Below are 22745 nucleotides of genomic sequence, written 5' to 3' on the forward strand. Positions count from 1 at the left end.
ACAGGGCTTCTAGTGAGCTTAGAGAGTCATGGCCTCACATAGATTAAATGGATAGTATGATAGATGATATAGCTTGGGGGTTTTTTCTCCATACATTCATCAGCTAGCTGTGAATGTTAGCTTTTAGACCCAAGTTGTAAATCCTTTTGGACGTAACCCATGTAGCAAGAATTTTGTTGGTGTACGCGTGTCCTCTAGCATGCTCACCTTCCTATGGTGAGAGCATTTATGTAATATATGAAGAAAACACTTTGTTAGCTTAGCTTTTTTGAGTTACAAAAGCCTCTATTTCTAAGTCTACAATTTACTGATAGCCAAACTTCATTAGTCTTAGCTGCCCACAGGCTTTTTATATGTAAGTGGACTCATGTCTAGCTCTTTTCTGCTGTTGGGAGCCTACTGCTGGGCACATAAAGTGCTGACCATACATAAAAAGAGCTGCCTGCGTTTTAGGCAAACCATAAGAGTTGTTTGTTTTGTGCTATAGTTATGTTAACCTCCTCCAATTTTTTTAAATATATATAGTGCAAGGCAAACATGTTTGGATTGTCCTAGTTGGTTCTGTTTTGTGCATGATAATATCAGTCGAGCCTGTCCCCCTTTACAATCTGTGCAGCACTCACAGCAGATAATTGGCCAGTCAGCCATGATCAAAAAAGCAATATAATGTGCTGAGGCACAAAACTGTGCCCCAATGACATGGCGCCCACTGTCCCTGTTCCAATACCTAAGAGGGTTTTCCCCCCTAACTTTAGGAATTTCCTCTTGCAACGTTGTGGCTCTATAAAAGGGAGTTAAGGGATACCAAAAAACATATTGTAGACTATCACTTGCCTGATAATTTTGCAAGTCCCGCCCCTCACCCCCGTTTCATGTGACACTCCTTCCTCCAACAGAAAAAGTACAGATTTACTTCTCGGATTTCTGCAACACAAGAGGCAACATCACAAAATCTCAGAAGATAATGCAGAAATGTAGAATATGGGCTACTCAACCTTCTCTTAGATCTGGGTCCGAGGACTTGTCGCTCATACCCAAGTACAGTTTCCACATTTTTTTCATCCGGAGAAGTTGAGAGGGGGATCTTCACCCTTCACCATATTTAACATAGGATACAAGATCCACAGGCTGAGCTAGCCAAGGAAATTCCACAAAGGCCAGAAGGAACTGAATTCATAAGGTTTATTCATAACCACACAGGACTTTTCAATTACACCAGTTTTTCAAACATGCGGGAAGCCTTGAAATCACTTTCAAGTCATTAAGGAACGCCTAATATAATTACTATATCCACAGCTCACAGTACATTACATCACATTGTGGTAGGCAATAGGAAGAATGCCTTATATTGCTGGACATTGGGAAGAATGTCACCCTTACAGATAGCCAAGAAGATCATTGGTGTCAGTTAAACTAACCTGAAACACACAAATTAATCAAGGAAGTCCTAGCAACCCCTGGAGGAATCTTGGTTGAGAAACTCTATATTACACACACATGCACACATTTGCAGACTTCAGACAAACTTTGTACATATAGTGAAACCAACAACTTGTATACTGAAAGTAGCAATTTTTTTTATTTGAGTTAAAATTATTTACAAAAAAAAAACCCAAAGACATACTTCATGAAACTGGTACAAACTTGATTTTTTATTTTCCTGCCGTTGGCTTTTGCTCCAAATATCACAGCTGAGAAATACTGTATAAAATAAAAATAAGATTGGATTCAGAAAAGTACTCTACCATTCTAGTCTCCAATGGCTTGTATTTACATAAATATATACAGTGGAGAAAAAAAGTTACTTTTAAACTTCAGGTTATTTTGCAAGTAGGCTTCAAGTACCCTTAAAGCAAAGTATTAGATGGAGTTTTCAGCATGTACTACAATGACAAAATGGCTTCCACCTTTACACTTAGGCGATTGCGGCACCTTCCATTACCATCCCGTGGAGAACAAAATCTGTGATATCACAAACCTATTTACTGTTCACAAGTCACTGTAGGTGGGACTGCGTACCGTCTAAAGTACATCAGCAAATGGTGGAACGTAATCTACATTTAGTCCAAATCTTAAACGCCTAGTCGGCAACGGTCAATCTCAAATCCCCAATGGTCTGCACGACAAATCTTGCAACTAGTATGCCCAGTGTTGAGACCTTGCACATCTGATATTTGTAATTACAGACCCCCCCCCTCCACCATTTTCATTTTATTTTATATTTAAGAAACTATAAAAGGAACGGATTAAAAGACACATTTTAAAATAACAACATTTTGTACATCTCGAGAGCCTGTCAGTTTACACCTAAGTTACTGTAGATCATATTAGGCATAATTTAATAAAGCTCTCCAAACCTGGAATGGATCTCAAGGATTGAAAATATTTGCCTTCTAAATAGCAACACAATGTTTTCTGGATCATCCAGCCTCTCCTGTGATAGTCTATCTCCCCCAGATTTGGAGAGCATTACAAAAAAATCAGGCCTATTGTGTTATGTGCTCAATTAGATCAATTTCATTCATCAGCTACCTGCATATTACCTATTACTACTGTGTTTCCCCGAAAATAAGACCTACCCCGAAAATAAGACCTAGCACTTTTCCCCCAACCTGCCCTAATATAAGACCTACCCCGAAAATAAGACCTAGTAGAAAAAAAAAAAAATACCGAGCGGGAGACAGCGGGCGTACACACTCCAGAGCCGCAAAAGCCGATGCTTGCCTTGTAGTTCCGGCTCCTGTCACAGGCGGAGTGATATTACATGCACTTCGCCTGTCAGAAGCCAGGAACTCGGCTCGCGTCTTCTGATAAGGTAAGTTTTTTTTTTTTATTTTAACCAGCACAATTATGGTATAAAAAGAAAAAAAAAAAAGAAAAATGTGAGCAATCATTGCCCCAGCCACATTTTGTGCTGATTTTAGGTTTGTAAGGACAAGCTGGCTGATTTAATACAGTAACAGTGCAAGAAGAGAAATGCTGAATTCAGTAACCAATACCGGTAGCAATGAATCAATGAAGAGTTTAATTTACAATTGGGTCACCATATAAAACTCTCAAATGTACATTGTTCTACATGAATATGGTGTTTTTTTTTCATTAAAAAAAGTATATAAGACCTACCCTGAAAATAAGACCTAGTGTGTTTTTGGAAGCCCAAAAAAATATAAGACAGTGTCTTATTTTCGGGGAAACACGGTACTATAGACAGCCATGTTTGCTTAGTTCTGTTTCTGATTGAAATGGTCTCTCCTGGCTGCAGAATACAAAGACCTCAACGTGGTAATATGGGGTAGCTGGCACAGTTCCTCTAACAAAAAACAAAACCAATAAAAAGATTGATGTCAACGTTATCAAAAAAGGGAACCAGATAATGAATTTTGAAACATTTGCAACTTACAATGATGAACAGACAGTGACAGTGAATACGTCTGGCACCGTTATAGGAGAATGGGAGCCGATTCTATATGCTCCAACTGTATCACCCTGCATGCAGCATTCATACCGCTGACTTGTAGAGACTGGAGATGTTTAAAGACATTACACAGCAACTCCAGCCAACCTCAAGTTCACATTTGATAAAATGAACAATGGCAGTTGACTTAGCACATTTTTCTTATCTTTTTTTTTTTCAAAGAAGATTTAGAACACAAAACTTCAAAATGGGGAAACAGTCAATTTATTGTTTATCAGATAAATGTGTAAACTGGAGAGAAGGGTATAACCTAAAATCAGTCTGTACTGTTTTTGTTTAACCTTGGATCAATTAATTTGTAGCTAAGTATGGGGCTGTGATTGCTTATTTATTGAAAGTCAGAAATTGGGGTTCAGCGTGGCAAATGTCATGGATCAGTACAAGTAAAGGTGTAATTTTTTTAATTTTCACTTTAGTTCCACTTGATTGAGAAAAGTATCTGGCAACTTGTTCAGGGGGCTGAAATTACGTTTAGTAACAGCTTTCAGTGTCCCCTGTGTAGCCTGAAAAGTTCAAGTTTCTACAACAATTGGTGCAGGAGATTTGAAGGTTTACACATGGGGGTAATGACAGCAGCATTAACACAGCTCAGGGAGTTCACACTGAAGCCTGATCTCATAGAAAAGATGGAGATACGCGCACAGACAGTAGTACACATTCCGAAGATAGGATTTTCTCATAGGACTGAGGTTAGTGAGCTAACCTGTCTTTGTTCCCAAAGAATGATCTTACAACACGCCAACATGGTGGCTGTATGCATCTCCTATCTTTTTGTTTATATAAGTGTACTGTGCTAGCTACTAAGATAAAGTATTATCAGCTTGTTCCCCCTTTTTTACACCAATCTAAGACCAGACAGTGCTCTGAGATTGGTTCTCATTTCTATGAGTGACCTGATTCACTGTCCATCAGCCCAATCCTTACTGTAAAACTCCTGCAGGAAGTCATATGCAACCTCTTGAATTGGGTTTTCCATTCAGAATATATTTCTCCCCTTTAAAAAGGTGCACTTATTCTTTAAATACATAGTAGGTCACCATTGTGTAATGTGGCTTTAAAGCAGATAAAATAGGATCAGGGAAATCTTCCTCTAAAGCAAAATCATTCTGGAGCAGAGTCGTTTCTATAAAGCAAACTAGGAACGCCAATACACTTGCTGAGAAAAGCCAAACAGTAACAGAGAAATGCTGCCAATTCACGCCAATACAGTATGACTGTCCGATTTCTAAACTGACTTCAATAGGCTTCCAGTCTCTGAACGCGATCATCCAATTATCATTTGTTTCTGCAACGTTACATACTTGTCGTGTTTGTTCTAAATTACATTAGCCACAAGGTATGACAATTCTGATGGCCACAAACTTTACAAGGCCATTGCACAAATGGCTTAAGATTTACCAACAAGGCTGTTGTACAGCGACTGCACATAAAAAGGAATGAATGGTTTAGACAGACCTTTACAGTGCATAGATTGGTTTTATGACAATTGTGCTGCAATGTATGCACTGGCAGAAGTCCATTCTACCAGTGCACAAACAAAATATGGAAATGCATATACAGATATACTCACAACCAGCCATAATGCCAGCAAAGCCATGCAAGCCTAGAGACTCCTCCATGTTCATATAATCACACCTGTGCAATGTAACAAATAGGGCGATGAAACTACCTATAATATTGTGCATAGAACTATAGGTAACCAATTTATTTAAAAAGACAACACATAATAAATCAATCTGGTTGTGCCAACAAAAGTAAAGCGATAACCTGCAAGTCTCCAAATAACAAGCAAAGATAATACACAAAAGTATTAAAGTTGCTGCTAATGCCGTCATGTCGTCCTAATCATCGGTTAAACCAGTCACAAATAAATATAATAAGTGGGGCCTTGGTCACTCATGTTTATTGTCAAGCACAGCTGAAAATAAGCTTCAGTTTTGGCTGCAAAATGAAATGCTGAACTGTGGGTTAATCCAACTGATGCATGTCAGAATTTAGAGCGCTGTGCCTCATTTATAGGTTTTAAAGGGGCTGTATATCGCCACTTGATAGTGAGGGATTATGGCTGGCAGGGGCCGAGTTGCTCATAACCTTTACTTTTAGCAGATGATTCTCAAATTCCCAAGGGCTACTGGAGTGTTTGCAGCTGTTCAGCCTATTGCTGCAAGACACTGGGCTACGAACATTGCTTTTGCTATAGAATGGCAGTCAACATTGGGAACTCAGTGGTAGGAGAGGATAAACCCTCGAGGGTCACAGCCACTCAGTACAAGAAGAGGTTTTATGTAGTTTGATACCCATTAGCACAGCCCAGATCTACAATCCAAAATATATTGTTTTTTTATATAAATGAGGCCCAGCACAACTTTTAATGACTTAATCAAATAAATAAGTTACTTGCAAAACATTCCAAAATCACTGTGGTTCGAGTTTAAACTTCACAATGATCCAAATATAAAAGAAAAAAAAACCCAAGGTAAAGATAAAGCCACTCTTTGGAAAGTTAGTTTTACCTTTTCACATTTCTCAATGTGAAACTGACAACCTTCATAACTCCCCCATCCTCATCCCACCCTGACACCCTTTGCTATCAAAATTGTACAGATTACAAGTGCAAAATTAGTAGATCTAGAAAGAAATTTTCAAAACTGAATATATTTTATTAACATTTTCACATAAATATTGCTAAGAACCTCAACTATTTTTTTTTCTTTTAATTATTTTTTTTTTAATTATTCTTTTTTTTTTCTTTTTTTTTTTTTACAAAAAGCCAAACTACCTACAGCATTTCTCCACCTTTCTTGAACATTTTCTTTGCAGGCAGAAATGCATATTGGGTGTTATTCACCTCTATGGCTTCAATAACATCTTCTTGGTAGACCGTAATGTTCCGTTTTGGTGGATGTCAGATGAACCCTTGAAGAGAAAGTCTCTGTTGTACACAAAGCCGACAGCAATGAACCTAGAGGTTTAAACGCAGCGCTATTCCTCAGGCTGAAGTTTTTCATCTTGGAATATTCGCCAGCTTCAAAAAAGAAACAAAAAAAAAAAACTCTCCACAGAGAGCTCTTCAAGGGCCTACACTACTGCTGATATAAACATGTCTGACACTTGCCGATTCAATGTTCTCACAAAGAGTGCCTGCTGTTCTCGTTTGCTGAACAAAAGCCCTAAAAACTGGTAATGTCAAGGTACTGCGAACCTCCAATTCGGCAAAGGTTACAAGAGACTAAATGTTAAAATACAAAGCCTGCTGAAGGCATGTTCCTCCTTGCCACACAAGACACTGCAAGTGGCAAAAAAGCAATAAGGAAGATTAGATTAACTCCTTATCCAATAAGGAAGATTAATAACTCCCCAAAAAGTCAACTAAAGGGCACATCCCTTTTCATTTACATTAGTCCAAGATGACACCTGAGATGGACCACCAGAAATAGAAAAATAGATCCCTATGTACTAATTGGGCACATAATGTACAACTGAGCTATTGACAAAAGCACTTTCTGTAGTATTAGTGCTCTTGCACGCTTCATAACCAGGGTCTACCGGTATGCCTTTTGGAATTTGGTGCTGCAAAGCTCTTCAAATGTCACAACATATTTACTTAAAAGGTATCAAGAAATCTTAAATTAAAGAAAATAAGGAAGGGTACATATACAGAAAATACATTTTATGAACAACATAAGATTGGAGCAATCTAATAAAAAAAAATATATAAAGAAGCCGAGGAAGAAAACTATCAACAGTATCCTAAAAAAAACATTTATCTCTTGTACTTTTGGAAGCATTGAAATCCTATCAGAAAGTGAGTGGGTAAGGAGAAAGAAAAGAAACACATAAAAGCAGCTCGTTGTCCAGATATTGTGTTAGAATTCATCCCAGCTGAGCAGTCTTTGTACCTGGCTGGCATAAAATGCAGTATTCGATAGTAAACAGCAGTTGCATGAACAGCAGCAATTTTCCATCAAATGTTTTCTTTATTTTCTTTTTCCCTTTAACTGGCCGTAACCAAATTCTATGAGAAAATGGGAAATTAAAACCTCATTGAATGGTATTATATGAAACGCAAAGGAACCGAAATACTGCAATGATTAAAACAGCCGGGTCACTTCTCCATCTATAGAATCTCTCTGGTCCTTGGAATTAAAAGCCGCTGTATGCTCAGCTAAAACCTGGTTGTTGAGGCAAACGTATGCTCAATTAAACTGCAAAATCAGAGTCCTGTTTGCCTTATCCACGTAAGTAGCAGATAATCTGCACTCAGTGCGTCTTTAGATTTTTTTTTTTTTTTTTTAAACATGAGTTGTATATCCAGCATTTTTAAATGACTGTGGATAATGGTGCATTCTAGCAGTGCTCCAAATACTCAATGACTCTTGAGATGGACTTCTGGCCTGTTGTTCCCACTGCACACTGTAACACAGAAAAGAAAATAGCCACACGTCAGACAAAAGCAATTATTACTTTCATGAATATATTGGACAACACTGTTTATTAGTATGATGATCGATGAAGGAGGTGATAATCAGCAGAAGGCACACCTGTAAAATGCCATCGTCAATGTAGCCTGCACAACTAGTACTACAGTAAAAGCTCCGGAACCAGAGGATCAAAATTAAGAAAACAACTTTTTTTTAAAAAAAACAAAATCACTTTCGGCTCCCAGATCTATCAGCAGCACGTGAACACAACCTAAATGCCTGAGCTGAACAATTTCACGGCAAAGGAAACATATTACCTTTATTTTGTAAGCTGGTAAAATAATAAACTAAGCAGTACATTTGCCATAAAATTATGGATGATTCCTCTGCTATTTGAGCCATGATGATGAGAGCTGTCAAAGCAGCTATAAACTCACTTATAAGCTAGCTGACTCCTGCCCTATAATTACTCCATGAAACTTTGCTAGCAAGTCATTTCCTCAATCTATTCCAAGAATTTACCTTTGTCTTATTTTAGATTTTCTGAGATCTATGAATAATATTGTTTACGAAATATAAATCCCATGCTCTAAATCCGCCTTGCTGATTGATACAATTTTTACACGACAGGCAGAACGGTTTCGTTTGAAGGAAAGTAGTACACAAAGGTGTTTAAACATATGACTGGCATTTTAAAAAGGTAACTTACGGTAAGGTTCATAAAACTGAGAAATTTTTTAAGCATTTCGGTCATTATAGAGAAATCTCCTTCGGGTAGATTATTCCGTACAGTAGTCACATTGATCTGAAGAAGAAAAGAAGGAAAATTAATTTCAAAAACAGATCAGGTACTTTTCATCAATAAGTAAACTGGATTGCTGGATGTACATACCTGTAAATAATACAAAAAAATTGTAGAATGCAAAACATAAAAATGTCACATGAAAATTAATTCCAAAAAGGTAGAAACCTTACTTTACTCCCAGGTTCTACTATACATGTTTATTTGAAATGTTAATTGCAAACCTACAAGTCTCAAAATCTTTGGAATCATGGAGGGGAGCAATTCATTTTTCACACAAGGCTTCTCTACTTCGGATTCATTTTTTAATTATGGACACAGTAAAATGTGTGTTCTACGCCTGAGGATGGTTTTAGAACCTGCTATGGATCAGATAATTCTTTTTATTATGTCCAGATACATAAAACATCCACATTTTTCTTTTCTCAGGCTCCAATAAAAAATCAAAACTTTTTTTGAAAAAAACTTAACCAATCCATGCTGTTACTTGGCTTGGTTATCTAGGCTTTAATGACTTCTGGTCACAACAGGATTAAAGATAATCAATTATTTTTCTAAATTTTACAGTGCAATGAAACAAAGGTAACAGCACAACCAAATCAGAACATCTTCCAGAAAAGAGACCTTTTGCTTGACACACTAGAAATTTCTATCATAAATCAGGAGTGCAGAATGCAAATGAAAGAACTAATAATTTTGTGTCTAGGGCTCATGTACACAAGATAGTAAAGTGACTACCTGTGCTGTGCACAAGGAGGGGTTAAGGATATAAATGATGAATAAAATGAGATATTTGACCTTTATATGTCATCAAGAATAAAATAGGCAGGATTGACATAACAATAAGGATTTTACAGCAGGAAACAATGTGGTCATGCCAGGAAGATTGGGGAAAACTATATTTCTGGCACAACTGTTTATTGAGGTAGCAGTGTATTGGGGGGGGGGGCATCACAGAGAAGTGCTTATTCAAGTTTTCTCCCCTCTTGCAATGCTTTTATAGTGTGAGTACCTTGCATGCAGGTCACATTTGTCTAAAGTAGTTGACCATATGGATAAAAGCAACATTTTATTACCATTAATAAATGGCAAATTCTTTTATACCTAAATAAGTGAACAGCTAAACAATTCTGCAGAAGGAAAAGGAAGCCATCCTGGCCAAGGAAAGCTTTTAATTTCAGCAGCAGCATGAACAATAGTAGCCTTTTCAAGCCTTCATCCCTCTATTCAAAGAGTTGGGATTGACCTACATTTACCTGACTGAACTGAACTAGGATAATAAAAGAAATGTTCTGTCTAGGTTGCCATTTCCTTTTAAAAACACAATATGTCTTATACTGGACACTTTCCCCACCATGTAATACAGGTTGACAATGGAAAATCCGGCCATCGATAATCCGTTTACTTCAGTTTCCCGACACGAATTTCAGATCGCATATTCAATACAGGGACTGCAGCACACTGTTTGGCCACTAATGTTTTGGCGCCGTCTACTGAAACGCTTCCTAAACTAAATACTTGCCGAGACGTCCCTGCTGCCTGCTCCCTGCAACTGTGCCAGATGTCCTGGGGTCCTGAGAGAGGAACACTGGCTTGTGTGTGGAGTAAAGTATATATTTAAAAAAAAAAAAAAAAAAAAAAAAACACTGGGATTTTCTAAAATCCTGCACTCCTCAAGTCCCGAGGTTGCCAAATTTTTGATCGTCAACCTGTATCTGCAAAGACTCAAGGTTTTACCAGTAAGTTAGGCTAAAAAATATAACACGTACAAATAATGGTATTATTTTAGGAAGCTTCTTTTTAAAGCTATGACCACCCAAAGTCTGGCTCTTCATTGTAAGTTAAAGGTGAATGCAGCTTATTTGAACTAACAGACTACATTCTGAGTGAATATAGCCATTGAAAAGCACATGTAGGATGAACAAATTTGGAATGAAAACCACTACCTTTTTTTTTATTTAAAGAAATTGTTTAAACCTTTACAATCCTGAACAAAAAGGATCCATCAATATAGAGGTTTAGTACATATTACCATTTGTGAGATTACATGTTGGACTTCAGATTCTTAAAGCCTTCACCAAAAGTTAAAGACTTTTCCCTTGAGTTGCCAAATATGTACTTAAACCCAAAAACATACATTTTAAGTTCCTAGATGCAGCAGCTGCATTTCAAGCTAAGAAATAATGTAAAAGTAAAGATTAATGTCATGTTTAATGTAAAGTAAAATTCAAGCTCTTTCCTTTAATTTTTTCAGGGACACAGATTTTTTTTCTACTTTCAAGACATTCAACAGCAGCCCAGCTGATGGGTGGACAACTGCAATGTAATCCAACAGAGTGGGGAGAAAATCTGATAGCTGATGGATTGGACATTAAAAGCCAAAGCAGGAAAAAGTCCTAAGGATATTAGGGGACAAGCTCATCCTTATTAGAAGGCAAGAGAACTAGAAAAATGCATGCCAAGGAACTTCAACATGATCCTGTGTAATTACGGGAAGCAAGAAAAAACATGGTAACTCGTAAACACGTTCCTATACCAAAATTAGGACAAGCCTATAAAAATGGCCTAAGACTAACACTGATTCAACTATGGTAAAACTACAGACAAAATCAAGCCTCACTATCTAGAATTCAGAGACCCTCCTGACCCCTCAGATTTTTACACATGTTTGAGTCCAGGGAAAACAAGAACAGGCTTCCTTTGGGAACATAGCTCCCATCATCCAAATGAAGACTTAGCAAGAAAGAGTAGCCATAAAATGAGACCCTAAATACAGCCTATAATGATATTGTATGCCAGATGCAATGGCTGAATTAATTTACATTAAGGCAATTTGTTTTTTTTTTTTAAAGTTGATCTTTTTGTTTCAATCTTAAGCTTATTGCCACATGACAATGGCACTTCAGCATTCTTGGTTTAGGCTTAACACCAGGACTGCATACACATTCTGGGTCAGTGCACCAGGCATGTTTTGGACCAAATCAGAAATGATAGCTTTCATTAGCTCTCAGTATAAGTCATTTTGTAATACAAAGTCAAGTCAGCATGGGATCCCATATTTCCATCCAATAGCTGCATTGGGGAATAGTCCGAGGATGAGCCAGGACTACAGAAAGGTCAGCAAAACTCACACTAGTAGTACAGGACTAGAAACACTTGCCATTAAAGTTAACTCTGTGGAAGGTCTTAACACTCGCAGGGATTCTAAACTAGAAAAATGCAATTTTAGCACAAGAGACTGTCTCTTTAAATTTGGGAGTAAACACAGCTCACTTCAACTGCTTGAAAACAAACTCCACCAGGAGCTAAACATTTTTGTTTTTGGGTTTAGATACACTTTTAACGCCCACCTGGCAGCCTACCGACTGGGTAATAATGCATTCATTTCTTCTATAGATGTCTGAAGTTGATCTTCTGTTTTCTAAACATGTGCTTCAGTACTAGATCAGACACTTAGGATAAAATAACCTAATTTACCTTAAAGTACCCAATGACTGGAATGAGTCATAAATAGTCAGCCCAAGAGCACTGTTAAGTGCCCAGCAATTTGAAACATTTCCTTAGTACAGCAGCATATTCATTTTTCAACAAATATAATACCATGATGATTCATTTTCCAAATCATACTTACTGGACTCTCCTGGCAAAGACATCCCAGAAGCAAAGCTGTCTAGGAGGCCACAATGCAATCTTCCATGTGCTTTCCGGCATGCTGGAGAGCTACAAACAGCAACATACACTCAATTAGTACAAATAATATGGACAATTTATAATGGATACATAAATAATTTATAGCAAAAGTTATACTTCAGAAGCAAAAACATTAAATAATGATTACAAAAAAAAAAACAAAAAAATGGAATCCTGAATGTTTAAAGCAGGGGTCCTAAAACTGCATTCCCGTGACTTTTAAAAATTCTCCAGCTTTAAAAGTAAGTACATGTAAAAGGTGCTTCACAGGCCAACAAACCGGTAAGACATGATTCTACAGTCTCTACAGAGGTGTCTGGTCACATGACAAGCCACACAGCCTACATATAAATTATTGACTTCACATTATGACTCCAATCGTTTGGTGTCTGAGCATTCCACAGGCCAAATAATGTTTTAAACACTGGGGAACACTTGAGATATCTTTAAGTGTTCTGGGAACCCTTTTATTATTACAACTGTTGCAGCTCACAGTATATTAACCTCCCTGGCGGTATGAATACCAAATATTTTTAAATGTAAAAGCGGTACATTTAAAAATGACACAGCAAGTGTATAAATTACAGACTCTCATTAAATCCCTAGGCTAACTGCCATAGGAGGGTGCAAAAGGCTAGACATTGACTCCTACGTTCGGATGCAGAATTAGGCGTATAGGAGATGGAGAAAAGATAGATATTGTGTCGATTTTTTATGAGTTTATTTAAGCTTTATGCAGGCTTTACACTTATATAAACATATTTATTCTGTATACAGTCATTGCTGGATGTCCCAAAGTCTTCTGAGGAAGCCTCTATAGGCGAAACGCATCAGGATACGACCATCTATCTTTTCTCCAACTCTTATACGCCTAGTTCTGGGTCTAAACGTAGGAGTCATTGACTAGCCTTTTGCACCCTTCTATGGGAGTTAGCATAGGGATTTAATGAGAGTCTGTAATTTATACACTTGCTGTGCAATTCAACATTGTATACCCTTGTCTAAATTTATGTTTTTAATATACTGCGGCATCAAAAATACCCTACTCTTCCTCAGTCTTTCCATTTGTAATTACGTTTTTTAAGAGTATGCAGCACATCAGAATTTAAAAAGAGGTGAATTAGTAAACTCTCTACACCAGTTTTAATTAAAAAAAAAAATGATTTAGCAAACTTCTAGCACTGCAGAAAAAGACAGGTAGAAATAAGAAAGTATTGTGTCAGGACTTCTTAAAGGAATGATTAGAACGTATTCCTAGCTAATAACAAGGACACTATTAATACTTTACTAACTATACACATAGGAAGTCATTGAAAATTGTACATCATATCACACAGTATACTTTCTTAACAAACCTTTATTAAGGTCAAGCTCTTCATCTTCCTCCTCTTTTTTCTCTGGTTCTTCAGAATTAGGACTCTTTTCAGTTGAGACCCACTGGATCTCGCCTCCAGTTTCCTGCCATTCCCCGCTTTTGTCATGTTGTGCTGTGGGAACCTCTTTAATTAACTCATCTGTCTGACTTTCTGCTAACTGGGCTGCTCGCTCCCGCTCAAGGAAAAGCTTAAGATATAGATAAAAAATGTTTAAATACGTTGATAACCCCTAAATATTGAATCCCTAAATATTGTTTAAGCTATAATACTTAATTTTCTGTACTGTATGATTTTTGCCATGCTTTCTTGTCTTTCTGTGTTTACATTTTAACCTATGTTGTATTGAGCTTTCATTGTTTATAATTTTGTACCCCTTTTTCCTTATGTACTGTACTTTTCTTTAGTAAAATTCAATAAACACAAACTGACACATAAATACCTTTCTTTTTAATTTTGAGAAAACCCCATTTATTAATGCCCATCATTTATACATCATAAATCTAATTACCAACTCGAACATTTCCATGTTTTTTTGATGGTTTTAAAGATATCTGAATTCACTACAACATTTATTAATCTATTTCTTGCACTCAGTGTTAAAAGAACAAATATACATTAAAATCACTGACTGAATTCTGTAGCCATAAGTTTATCTGAGGCAACAAAGGCACAGCTGAGTTTTCCCAAAATGCTGAAGAACACTATAAATATTTTATACATTTCCCCCACACCCTCCCCATTAGACGAGCTAAAAAGTATTTATTTTTCTCCCTCTTGAACACATCTTAGCAAAAGTCCCTGGCCATCATTTTAGATCAGTTAGAACATCATATTTTTCAAGATGCTCCCCATACATGGTGGCAGAGGAAGGGTGCTCCCTTACAATGGAGACACAGTAAAATATTATTTGTATCCTTAACAATGCTAGGGCATCATCTATGCATTGCTTAACAAAAGGTGACATTTATTTTTAAGGATTCCGCTAAAACTACCCTTTATATGGCAGGTTTCTGACCCCCAGTTTTATTAAACCTCATTGCTAACTTGTAGCTAAATCAACCCATCAGATTTCAGCTCAAATGTAATGGGTAATACACAAACACTACAACGTTTATCTTACCAGCACCAACGCTTTGACTGCACCAACTTGCACTTTTTCCTGTTGCTCCTCGTTAAATGCATCATATGATTGTATTGTCTGCATGTTCACAAGGCAATGCCGGTTTCTTGCACTATACTCCACTAAATTAATCAGTAAACCCAATCCCTGTATAATGGAAAAAAAACAAAATTAATGACTGGGAATTTTGTTAGCTAGTATACAAAAAAAAACGTTTTCTCTGTCAAACCTAAAAAAGCTAATTTGTTACTCATACTTCTATTGATTTTGCAGGCTGATCGGAAGGCACCCATCCCAGCATTTCTATCAATAGAAAAATGTTGAAAAGGAGTTGCATTTTAGACAAGAACTTACCAAAACTCTAATATCAAATCTCTGCTCTTGAGGTAGGAACCTTGGAACTTGAAGAACACAGTTAAGTGCAGTGCTGATCAGATTGTCCTGTTCACCTGTCTTTGTACTTCCCCACTCTAAATACAAAACAGAAATGGTAATTCATGTGCGTTTTTATAACAATTTATAACAATTTTCTTTTTTTATTCAAATCAGGAGCTGTGCTGTCCAATCACAGTCAGACTGAAAGCAGATGGTCCAATAACACATCCAGAATGTTAACTGATCAGACATCTGCCTGCCATCAGACAACTTGTTCCAGCACTGGGAGCCCACATGAATCTCACAAGACAGACCATGTGTGGTCCTTTCAATAACTAATATAAGGCCAAAACAAGCTAGCTGTGACACTTTCCAAAACATTACACTAACGATAACTGGAGGAACTATTTCTCTTTAGCTCAACAAAATACATAAGTGAGATAATTTCAATCAATACCCACAATCCGTTTTGAATATTAATTACAAATTACTGAGTTCCTAGAATAAAAATCAACCTTGCTATTGTTTAAATTATAAGAAATAGTGCATTATAGAGTTTAAAAAGCCACACCAGAATATCCTTAAAGTCACTAATAACACAAACTGCAAATATAGGCTTTTATCTATATAAAAACCAAAAAGCAAAACCTCCCTTACTTCATTGAAATTGGTCCTTCATGGAAAAAGTAAATAAAGCTGAATAATTTTATATAAAGAATCCTGTAGGATTACAATTTGTAATTTTGTCAAATCAGTGTCAAGTCAGTCTCCAGCCAGGCAGTTTTATCCCGATTCTAAAGTGCAGCACTCCTATGTCATTTTTCCACTCATTTGACAATACATCATCATTACAATTTCCTTCCAATGACCAAGCTTCTCTCTGATCCAAGAAGTAACGGTAATTTTCCTGGCTGTGTACTACAGCAGAACCGTATGCATGAAAGAGGTCTGTGCGTTCTCAGATATTTTACTGACTGGTGACTGATTCTAGGTCTAAGTGGCTTCATATTATCATTGTTCTAAAGGATTCAGATTCCAGTAACTAAACATGAGAATGTGCCAGCCATCTTACACAAGACAAGGAATAGTAAATTTACCAGGGAAAATATAAACGTCATACCATTATCATTTGTTAAATTGAGCAGCACGCCAATGATTGCCCTCATACAGTCCTCCACAGCTTTCCCCACATGGCTGCTTGCATTGTGGTGCGGGAGTGTTTCATTCTTAGGAATGCAGATGGTATCTTCAGCTCGATTATATTTCTGAATGAACTCCTCACAATGTCTAAGTGCTCTGTGCAGAAGGAAACATGTAAAGAAATGGCTATACAAGACTTGTATGCATTTCTGTTTAAATCTACCACATGTTCACAAAAAATGTATACGATGCAACAACTGTTTTAGTAGCCTACACATATAATAGATAACTTGTTAGGACTATAAATTGAGATAGTTGTAAAACATAATGGAGACTACATAATCACACACCGGTTAAATTAAAAGTGAACCTATGCTTCAATAATGCAGAAAAGCACAACACGTTTATTTCACTGCTGCTCTCCCCCAGCATCATACACCCCACCACTCTTTTCAGCTGGGTCTACACGGATAGGTTTAAAAACACATGTAAACGTTCCTACCACGTTTATATGAGTTTTTATGCACTTTTACAAGTCTTTTAAAGCGTTTCACTGTGAATTGCCGCAATTTTACATAAGCGTTTTCTAAAAGTTTTACTTTTAACGCTTTCAGGGAATTAGTACAGGGGGTACACACCTCTTAAACTATGTGTAAAAAAAAAAAGACAAGGCTTTAATGTTAAAGTATTTTATTGAATGCGTGTGTGTTTTGTGTAACAAACTTTTTTTTTTCTTTTTACAGGTTATCCCACAATGACAGGATGATTCCCACGGCTGCAATTATGACATGAGCACAGCCAGCCGTAGGATTCCTCACAGTCAGGGATCCCCAGGCACTAGAGGGCAAATGAGGCGAAGTTTCCCCATTTACCTATAGTTCTCCGTGATTGGCTGAAGAAAGGAAAACCATGATGACGCTTGAGCCCTCATTAGTTTCCCTTTCCTCAGCCAAGCAACCCTCAAGTCTAAAGATGATTGGCTGAGAAAAGGAGAACCTTGATGACAGCTTAATCGTCCTGCCAATCACGGAGCAAAGCAATTAGCAGACCTCTGCTATGCTGACAGCTTTGTTTTCTTTATTGCTCCCACAGCCCTAGAGGAGCTCTGACATGTGTTCTGTATCCAAGAACACATAGTACAGTTCCGTCATCAGGGTTTCCCTTTCCTTAGCCATTCAGCACTAGAGATGAATGGGGACAAGTCTCCCCATTCAAGTCTAGTGCTGAATGGCTGAAAAAAAGGATAATCCTGGTGAGAGCTCAAGCGTCATCCGGGTTTCCCTTTCTGCAGCCAAACAAAAAGCACTAGAGGTGAATGGGGAGACTTGTCCTCATTTGCCCTCTAGTGCCCGGGGATCCCACATTATTAGGAGTCCCACTGCTGTGCTCTTATCATGAATGCAGCTGTGGGAATCATCCTGTCATTGTGAGATAACCCACAATCATAAAAAGTTTAAGTTACACAAAACACACACATTCAATAAAATACTTTAACATTAAAGCCTTGTCTTATTTTTTACACATATTTTAACCCTTTCAGGGAACGAGTAAGGGGTTTTATGTACCTCTGTTCTCAATCCCCAGGGTGGGGTGTTGGAGATCTGGGAGTCCCCTTAATAAAGGGGGCTTCCAGATTCCAAAGTCCTGCTTAAAGCGCTTATAAAAGCCCCTATTGTTTTCAATGGAAGCTTTCAATAAAAGAATGAATTCAATGGGAGCTTTTTTTTTTAAGCGTCTAATCGGGTTTATCCCGCGTTTTAATTTTTAAAATGTTGCAAGGAACGTTCTCTATACCGCTCAAAAATGTGCCTCAAGGAAACGTCCTGGTGTAGATTATCCCATTGGAATGCATGGGAATTTTCAACATGGGCTTTTAAAGCCTCAGGTTAAACGCTGAGGAAAACGTTCTTGTAGACTAAGCTTACGGAAGCAAAAAAAAATAATATACTTAGCAATTACATGTAATGGGAACAAATTATTCACTCATCTTCCCCCATGCAACTGATTGATGACAGGATGCACTTGAACCCAGCAATGTAATTTAGGTCTTGGGACATGGCACCAAACCAATGTTATATCCCAGTTATGACAAAGTAAAAAATTCACACTTTGCTAACTAAAAGGTCAGGAAGCAAAGTGGAGGAGCATTATTATTATTTATTATTAAACAGGATTTATATAGCGCCAACATATTAGAGCATATATAAAGCTAGTGAGGGCTGAAGTTAGGTGAAGCTGGTACTTGCAATGAATAGGCAAAGCACATGTTCTCTTGTCCAAAAACTCATGAAAAAAATTACAAAGAAAAAAAAACCACTTACTTTGCTGATGACATTATAAGCTGCGAGTCTTTATATGCAATTAGGTAACTCTGGTTTTCTGGATTATGCACTGTAACCTAAAACACAGACACATATATGTTACGCTATATTGTAATTTACTTCTATACCAACATAAACAGTACATATTCAGTTTCCCCGGTACATAAATTATTCCTGAAGCCCACTAGCCAAATATTCTAGGAACCCAATTTCACTGCCGTAAACTGAACCCCAACCATGGCCATACAAACAATTCAGTTGTCATACAGAAAGCTAAACAAATCTCAAGTTCCAACTCACTACCTGGAGTTATTTCGAACCTCTTATTGCTTATGCCAGGTTATCAACATGAAGAGAATTTTAACTGGAAATTAATTTTTTCTGCAGCTTACATATAATAAAAATATTCACATCATGTTTAGGGCTGCAGCAGCAATTACCAAAAAATGTAAACTATCATGAAAAAAATCATACTTAAAAGTGGAACTAAAATCCCATTATAAAAATGAAGGGAATATGTAAAAAATTAAACTACGCATGCGCAGTGCCAGTATTAGTTGCTGAAGAAAACCAGCAAAACTGGGATCCCTTGCGCGTGCCGGGGATGGATAAAACTTATTTCACCCCGGCACAGCCAATCACAATGGCTGAAGATAGCCACTGATCAGTAGGGTAGGAATACGGAAATGCCCGGTGAGGGAACACAAATAAGTGAAATAGGTAAGTGCAGCAGATTTAGATTCATTGGAACCAATACTAACAGAAATATGGAGCCTGTTATGGTTGCCTCTCACACTGAGCATGGTATTAAGTCACTGACCCAATCCAACTGACCCATGTGTGAAGAATTAAAACTTTTCAGAGGGAAAGTTGCACAATGTGCATATACATTTTCTATTATGTGGAAGGGACATCATAAGCAAAACAGATAACATTTCATGCCCACTCCTACGCTAATCAATACAGGCTCATGTTTTCAGGCCTCCCGGTGGAAAGCAAAATGGGATGCAGGAGACAGATGGACTTAAAATGGGCAGCGACAGACATGCTCCAACTAGCTTAATATTAGTCTATCCTTACAAATATTAACTAGAAAACATTTAACTTATGTTGTGTTTGTAACAAAACTACATAGAAGGCAATTCAAAAAAGGAAATGGCGTTTTCCAAGTCAGCTTTCATTGTTAATTAAAGCAATTATATTCATAAACACTCAGAAGTTTTTGTTTTGAATAAGATGCAGTTCTGGCACATAAACGTGTTGGCATGGAACTGGTAAACAGCCTTCCTCGACCGCATTCAATGCCAGATTTGAAATCATCAACTTGGTAAATCAGAACATTTTCAGAAAGAGAAAGAACAAACAAGATGCAGATACTCACACTCTCCAGGACCCTTAAGCATCTCTCAGCTCCCCACAAAAATGCAACTAATTTGTCCTCATTTTCATCATTGTCAAGATGATTCACGCATTCTTTAACTGAAGGAGAAATTCAACATTTTTAGCAGTCGTCAAACTATGAAATTATTAATATAAGCAAAAAGATTTGAGCCCTCTGTCAACAGATCAATGAAGTCAAGCCAGTACATTGCTAGAACACATTTCATCTCAATGCTGTATAGCAGGGGTGTCAAACTCAAATACACAGTGGGCCAAACTTAAAATTTATTGAAAAAAAGAGGACGTTTTTCCTGATCATTAGATATAAAACCTTATCATATGGTTTTGCTTCATATTCAATCTGGAACAAGCCTATAATAGAGAAAGAGGGGTTGGAACTCCCTCTTCCTTGAAATAACGCTGCTACTAAAATTCCCAGCATTACTTGCGTCTATAAAACAGTCCAATGCGGGGCCACGCGTAGGCAGAGACCCCGCTGGTCTATAGAGTGATGCCGGGAATTGTAGTAGTGGCAATATTTCAATGCAGCAGTGGGCCAGCTGCAGTTTATATTTAGGATTCCTTTGGGGGGCCAAAAAAAAGGACATTGCGGGCCAGACTTTGACCCCCCCCGCTATATAGTGTATGCACTGAGAATGGGAAAAGGAGTGTGTTAACCAAACCCATGAAGTTATTACATACCTTTATCTACAATATGATCCAATCCACCTAAAAGCCGCAGCTCCTCTTTAAACCAGTCTCCTGCTCGTTTTGATGTGAGGGATAGTAATGTCTCCATTGCTAAATGGCCAGTCTGTTGATTGACAAAAAAGAACAATTTATCCACTTTGGATTTGATTAAATCACAAGTAATGAAACCTTCTAAACAAAGGAAAAAAACAGTACTTTTTAGGCATCAATAAACATATTAATTAATACATGAAAAATTAACTAAAACGCATGCAAACTTTATTGGTTAACCTTCTTGGTGGTATGAATGCCAAGTATTTTTAAATGTAAAAGTGGTACAGAGTGTGGCTCAGGGTTGCCAGTTTTGGTATGGAAAATTCAGCTTAGCCACACTCAGGAATACGGCCAGGGAAGTTAAAACATAAAAAGCATGACTAGGACACGAGTCCCAAACACTACGTGTTTCATGGACTTCATTGTCAGCTTCCTCATGAATTAGAGACCAAGTCAGTCGCTGAGATGTATTGTAGGTTTGATTAAATTCAATCCTTACAATTATGGCAATGATTAGGCGTAATGGCAGGATATGGGGACATACAATCAATATTGATCTCAGGTGTGGAAAGGACCACATTTAATCAGTATTGTAACCTCTATTCATTTTGAACAACACAAACTTTACTAACTTGGCTTAGATCTTCCCCTACCCTAAATGGTAATAAAATCCTCACATATATGAATCATATCAAGGATTCAAATTAAAATGTTTTGTGTGCTGCGAACAAATAAAGATTGTGAGGATTTTAGCCTTTATAGGAATGACCATGGACAGAAATCTAAACACTTCAGAAAAGGCTTCTTTTATTTTTGCTTAGAAAAAATATCTAATCCATGTACAAAAAAATATTATAATAACCTCCCTGGCTGTCTGATTATGTCATTATTTTTTAGGTCAAAAGCGGTACATTGTACAGAAATTTGTTGTTTAATATTGCAGGCCTGTAATAGTGAAGAATAACTCCCATGTATGATAAAGTTTGAAACACAAATCATAATATAATAATTAAAAAAAATAATAACAATAACAATAACTTTAACAATTTATTAAAATCAAAAACACTGAAATTCGTCCAAACAAGGGTGCAAGATTATTGTTAAATTAGTATGAATTACTTATTATTTGGATTAACTAGTTTCACTTTATTACTGTGATCCAGTGGTCCAGTGGCCACGACTCCCCAGCGTACTGACGCTTCACGCATCACATCGATCAAGCCCAGGGGATGGCCAGAGGACCCCGCTGGATCGTAGGGAACAGGTAGAATTTTTACAATGCTACCCCGAGTGTGGCTCGGGATTACCGCCGGGGGGTTAAGGTTTATATTGCATGTAAAATAGGTAAAAATCTGCAGCTATTTACTGATTAAAAATAACCAGAACCTCAAATGTCCCAGAAGCAGAAATATCGCACATGCAGCCATTTCTAGGTCTAAAAATGGGGAAGTCATATTGTAACTTAATTAGTGTGACGATATATTCCTTTAAGAAAGTCTTGCTCTATAAACACTTCCTGCCAGCATAAATCAGTCCCACAGAGGAAGGAAACGGCTGCATCGGTTACACAGCAGAATGCACAACTGAGCTAATTATTCCTCATTCTGGCTGATACAAACTGTACTAACTGGGCTAAGATCTTCCCCTGCCAGCAATGGTAATTAAATTCTGACAGATATGCATCACAGAGAGCCATTACTTGTAAACCAAAGTTTAACAGTACATGATCTATGCAAGTCATGTCTGGAACCTATTCACAAAAACATTCCAGATCTCAAGTTTGATAATTTTTAGCCAGGTAGGAATACTCAAGACTGGCCCCAAGATAATTCTATCCGGCACTTGGGAGATATCCTATATGTATCCTGCAACCGACATTAAATATATAGGTTAACTCAGTG

At 37.3% G+C, this 22745-nt stretch overlaps 1 protein-coding gene across 1 annotated transcript in view; it reads right to left on the reverse strand.

The window, feature by feature from the left end:
- Positions 1-1552: 1552 nt before the first annotated feature.
- The window catches only part of WAPL (WAPL cohesin release factor), a 56095-nt gene continuing 34902 nt past the window's right edge, over positions 1553-22745 (reverse strand). The window contains 10 exon segments of the mRNA XM_072423173.1: positions 1553-7888; positions 8606-8701; positions 12330-12418; positions 13744-13951; positions 14885-15031; positions 15239-15354; positions 16380-16555; positions 18721-18797; positions 20102-20199; positions 20803-20914. Of these exon segments, the coding sequence (XP_072279274.1) occupies positions 7823-7888; positions 8606-8701; positions 12330-12418; positions 13744-13951; positions 14885-15031; positions 15239-15354; positions 16380-16555; positions 18721-18797; positions 20102-20199; positions 20803-20914 (1185 nt within the window). The 3' untranslated portion in view covers positions 1553-7822.

This window comes from Pyxicephalus adspersus, chromosome 10 (assembly GCF_032062135.1).
Source record: "Pyxicephalus adspersus chromosome 10, UCB_Pads_2.0, whole genome shotgun sequence".
In the NCBI taxonomy this organism is placed as follows: Eukaryota; Metazoa; Chordata; class Amphibia; order Anura; family Pyxicephalidae; genus Pyxicephalus; species Pyxicephalus adspersus.